This window comes from Aegilops tauschii, chromosome 3, assembly GCF_002575655.3.
Source record: "Aegilops tauschii subsp. strangulata cultivar AL8/78 chromosome 3, Aet v6.0, whole genome shotgun sequence".
NCBI lineage: Eukaryota > Viridiplantae > Streptophyta > Magnoliopsida > Poales > Poaceae > Aegilops > Aegilops tauschii.
Window position 1 is genome coordinate 15,697,654 of NC_053037.3, and position 5,411 is coordinate 15,703,064.

At 50.5% G+C, this 5,411-nt stretch overlaps 1 protein-coding gene across 1 annotated transcript; it reads right to left on the reverse strand.

The window, feature by feature from the left end:
- Positions 1 to 4,130: 4,130 nt before the first annotated feature.
- Positions 4,131 to 5,195, reverse strand: LOC109776796 (chitinase CLP-like). The gene has a single exon (XM_020335454.1). It carries the CDS (start codon positions 5,193 to 5,195, stop codon positions 4,131 to 4,133), a length of 1,065 nt encoding a protein of 354 aa, XP_020191043.1.
- Between the last annotated feature and the right edge of the window lie 216 nt (positions 5,196 to 5,411).

The following is a 5,411-nucleotide window of genomic DNA, read 5'->3' on the forward strand; positions in this document are numbered from 1 at the left end:
CTCTCCTTCGCAGGCTTGTGAGGCTTACGAGGTTGCTTTGCTTGCACACACGCATGGCACTTAGAGCCTTTGGCTAAAGTGAAACTCGGGATTAAATTCATCTTAGCTAACCGAGTCATACAACCGAAATTTATGTGAAAAAGACGTGAATGCCAAACCTCACATTCGTTCACATTAGAATGAATTTAGTTCACGACTTTATTACAGAAATCCTTCATGGAAAGGCGGAACAAACCACCACAATCATATTCTTTTCCAACAAACAGTCCATACCGAGATACAACTACTTTTTTAGATTCAAATACTAACTTAAACCCTTCTTTACATAGAAGGGAGCCACTAACGAGATTCTTCTTGATGGCGGGGACATGCTGAACGTTCTTCAGTTGCACGATCTTTCCCGAAGTAAACTTCAGATCTACCGTGCCAACACCATGAACAGAAGCATGCGACCCGTTCCCCATCAAGACGGAACAATCTCGTGTGACCTGGTAAGAAGAAAACAAAGACACATCAGCACACACATGAATATTGGCCCCAGTGTCAAGCCACCAATCGGTGGACTGACAAACTGAAATACTTGGCGTCCTGTCCTGGCTTCTTATACTTGTTTGGGCACTTGTTTGCCCAATGTTCATCTGAACCACAAGTGAAGCAGCCATCTCTCTTCTTATCTTTCTTCTTACCCTTCTTCTTGTAGGTAGTATTCTGCTGGACGGAGTTCTTTCCCTTGAACTTGTGGAAGTTCTTCTGCACCACATTGGCGATAGAAGAACCCTCTGCCCCTTTCATGTGTGAGTCCTTTGCTCTCAAGTTCTGCTCAACACTTAGATGACTGATGACATCCTCAACAGAGAATTCGCGTCTCAAGTGCTTGAGAGAAGTAGCAAAGTTCCTCCATCCAGGAGGGTGTTTTGCAATTATGCAACCCGCGACAAACTTGTCCGGTAACTCACACTTCAGGAGCTCCAGCTCCTTAGCGATGCATTGTATCTCATGGGCCTGGTCCAATACAGAACGGTTATCAACCATTTTGTAATCATGGAACTGCTCCATAGCACACAACTCGCTTCCAGCATCGGTTGCGCCGAACTTAGCTTCGAGCGCATCCCATAAATTCTTGGCAACGCGCATATGGACATATGCGTCGACTAGCTTGTCTCCGATCACAGTAAGAACGACTCCAACAAAGATGGTGGTTGCCTCCCTAAATGCATTCTCCTATTCAGGAGCAATCGTTACCGTGGGAGACACACCACCAACCCAGAACATGTTCATTGCTGTGAGCCACAAGGTAATCCTCGTCTGCCAACGCTTAAAATGCGTTCCAGTAAACTTTTCCGATTTCAGAGTAGCGGCGAAGCCATGAGTCGAAAAGTGCCTAGAATAAGGTTTTTGGATTGTTGGAAATATTAGCACTTTTCCGACTAATCTAATCCATGAGTAAACAGTAAACATGGCAAATACGGTATGCATCTCATACCGATACCTAAGCATGTGAGCACGTACAGTACATAGAACCAAAACATCTATGAACAACATATATACGGCTAGCACATGAATGAGCAAATAGGGGATGAATGAGTCATACCCTCCGGTTGGCCAGGCCAACGCGGCGGCGGCAGCGGCAGCCTCGGCATCGGCTAAGGCCTTCTTCTTGGTGGCGGCATCGTCAGCCATGGGGTCGATGCAAGGGAAGTAGTGGAAGCAGAGGCGGACGGAGACGGGGACGGATCGGGAGCAGTCGCGTCGAGACGCTCCCCAAAAACCTTATTGCCGTTCTCCCGGGCAGGATCTCGAACGACAGGGTTCCGGAGGCACCTGCTCTCCCGACCAACCGTGCACGCGGTCGTCGGGATGGGATCGCCGGAAGCAGCACAGAGAGAGGAACAGTAGATGAAGGGTAGGGTTGTACGAGAGGGAGTGAGTGAACTGAGTTAGGGTTCACTCCACTGGCCAGCGCCTTCTTATATAGGCCGTCAGGTAGATGGGACTCGGCTCATTCCCGCAACCCGCGGCGCGCGCGCGTCGTGACGAGGCGAGGCGAGGCGAGGCGAGGCGGGCGGCGGAGGAGGAGGAGCGCGCGTGTACAGCTCCTATTCTCAAGCTCCCAATAGCAAGTGGTAGAGCAGCCCTTATAAAGAGGTCTCACTCTTCTTACTGTAGCAGTATGGGACTAAACTTCCCACACTTCCCAGCACTTGCCGTACACATGCATGGGCCTTAGAGATTAACTAGGGATTATTGTCTTATATGGGTCTAAGCCCATCCATAATCCATCAATTACAAGTGGACAAAATAGGCCCCTTGAGTAATTATTTTTTGATGTTAGGGCCATTGAGTTTGCTACTGTCCTTTTGTCCTTGTTTGATTTGAAGTATAAATTTGATATTTGAGAGACATTGTAGTTTCTGTGCTTTTCGCAAGGTTTGGGCTAATATTTTAGCATCATTACTAGTCATTTATATAAATGTTAGGTACTAAGAAGATGGAGGTACAGGTGGAATAGATCGGCCACTTATCCACCATTGGGATACCAACAAGTTACTGAATGCATAGAAATTGCAGCACGCTGCGTGTCACATGACCCGAAAAAACGACCTTATATATCGGATATAATCCGTCAGCTCGATGAATTGGAGAGTACAAATGGGCACGTCAACTATGCTAATGAACCTACATTTAGCCTGGTAAGATAATAAGCTCATTTGCTCCCTGGTCTATTTTCTTAGAAGAGTACTTATGAGAGTCGCCACTTTTTTCTTGCAGATAAGCCCTTACCCTTGGGAGCTGCTTGACATAGATCCTCTCGAGCTGCATTTCCCTTTTGAGGCAAATAAGCAGATACCATGTTTGCTTCAACTAAGTAACCCGAGGGATGATTACATTGCCTTCTACATGCAAACCTCAAGTGGACAGTACGTACCTCGTAGAACCAAGCAAAGGAATTGTACCGCCCCAATCCAAGAGCAATGTCATCATAACATTTCAAGCACAGAAGATGGCACCGCATCGCATGCGGAATAAGGATGAGTTCATTGTGCGGTGCACGATGGTAAACGAGGATCTCATGACCGAGAGCATCACTGTAGACATGTTTGATGAAGAGTCGAAAGTGGTCGATAATGTGAGTTTGATGGTTGCATTTTAACACGATGCACACTAGTGAATGAGGATCTCATGATTGAGAACATCATTGAAGACATAGTCGATGAGGAGTCGAAAGTGCCCAATGATGTGACTTCAAAGGTTGCATTTTAACATGGTGTGCAGTTGTGAATGAGGATATCACGACCTCTGAAGACACGTTTGATGAAAAAGTCGAAAGTGGATGATGATGTGAGTTCGACGGTTGCATGGTAAAGCGGCACTGAATACATGCTCTGGGATGTGTTAAGGGCATGTACAATGATGGCATATGGATACAGATGCCCCATGACAAAAAGTAGTTGGAGGCACCTACATTTATTTTTTTCTCCTCAATGCAAGCTAACACTAATGCGTACGTGAACGAGTTGCAAGCTATCTCGAGGCAAAGCAGCATCAGCTTTTTGATCGATCTGAGCAGAAAGGTGGTCTTGCAAACAAACTTTTTACAGCTCACATCGTTGCTATGTTAAGACTCGACAGAACCGAAACCATGTGTATGCATGTTGAAATTTTCGTTGTTATTCTTTTTGGGCGTGGTGAATCATCAATTAGATTGGCTAATACTTGTATTTCGTCGTTGCTGATATCCGTCAGACATACACTCCGATCATCGTCAGACAGGGCAGGGTTTTATATTCGTGATCAGATGATGTCAGCTCACTGAGCAAACACTTTGATTATTTTATGGAAATGATAAATCCCAAACGTTGGAGATTTACCCAAGGCAAATCGAACACTTTTTATGGTAATTAGTTCACATGAGGATGACAAATTTAGTTGGCAAGTAATTTCCTAGCAAAAACAAACGAAGCACGAAATTGTTATGCTTATCAACTATACTTGTCATGTTCAACAAATATAAATAGCCCAAAAAAATGTTTGATTTATCATGGTCAAATCCGAAAAAACTTTCAGGACTTATCGGTGTCTTTATTTTAACAGGTCATGCAAACACCAGATGTAAACGGCGGTGTGATTCACTAGGCCGCCCTGGTGAAATTGAAGTTGCTGCACGAGAAGCCATCGGCCGAGAGGTGCCGGCTGAAGCTGAGCTTCTGCTTGTCCTCGTCGACCACCACCAGCCTGCTCTCCATCTGGAGCCCGCCGATCACCACCGCCGGCACCGCACCCTTGTCGCGGCCCTTCATCTCCACGAACGCGAAGCACGCCGTGCCGCGGCTCACCTGGGCCATGGAGTTGTCCCCGAAAGCCGTCCAGTTCTGCGCGCCCTCCAGCATCACGTGCACCTCCGGCACCGAGTACCCCGTCTGCGTCGACAGCAGCTTCGTGGAGTCATAGCACAGCTCGAACGGAGCCACCGCCGCCGTGACCCTCCTCGCGTTGGGGCCCATGGCGCGGTCGAAGGCCGCGATCAATGGGCGGTACACGTCGGGGCGGAGCTCCGTGTAGGGGACCGTGGTCGAGAACCCGACGATGAGCGCGCCGCCGCCTATGACGGCCACGCGCGCGCCGTCGACGGCGATGCCGTTGCTGGCCGACACGTAGTAGCCTGGGTCTCCGGCGAACGGGCGGCGGAGAGGGACCCCGTCGGAGAGGAACATCGTGACTGCTGGCCGGTCCGCGGGGGGAGCGAGGAAGAAGGGGCCGCCGCCGAAGATGGCCGCGCCCGCGCGGTCACCGCCGCCCGGGAGGCAGAGCATGAACGAGTTGGTGACCCTCTGCGTGCTCGCCACCTGCGCCGGGAACGAGCGGGCGGAGCGCGCGAGCCCAGCGACGCCGACGGCGCCGCAGGAGGCGGCCACGGAGAAGGAGACAGGGAACAGCGGGTTGCTGCCGTCGGTGGCGTTGGCGGAGAGCGTCACGCGCGTGTTCTGTCCGTGGCCGGCGCTGTACGGCGACGTGACGTCCGGGGCGGAGAGGTGGAGGACGAGCGGGCGGCCGGCGTTGAGGGGCGCCGTGTAGAGAGACGTGGAGGGGTCCTTGGTGACGGGCGTGACCAGCGGCTTGCCGCGGCCGTTCGCCGCCGCTGTGCACGCGCGGAGCGAGACGGCGACGAGGAGGACGAGGAGTGTGGGCTGCCACATTTCGGCCGGCGGTGGACTGCGCAGCTCGATCAGCTTAAAGCTTAGGATGCTGTGAACGAAGGTACGTATATATAAGTCCGATCTGGAATTCTGGATGAGATCCATGCATGCATGATGCATTCATTGCCTGGCATGGCAAGACGATCGAGATGCCAGGGCAGTGGCAACGTGCCACCCTAGTTCGTGTTAAATTAGTCAGCGCGCGCGCAATGGCAG

What these genes read in the sequence shown, in the direction of transcription:
- LOC109776796 (XM_020335454.1), bottom strand. Translation starts at nt 5,195, where the DNA reads ATGTGGCAGCCCACACTCCTCGTCCTCCTCGTCGCCGTCTCGCTCCGC.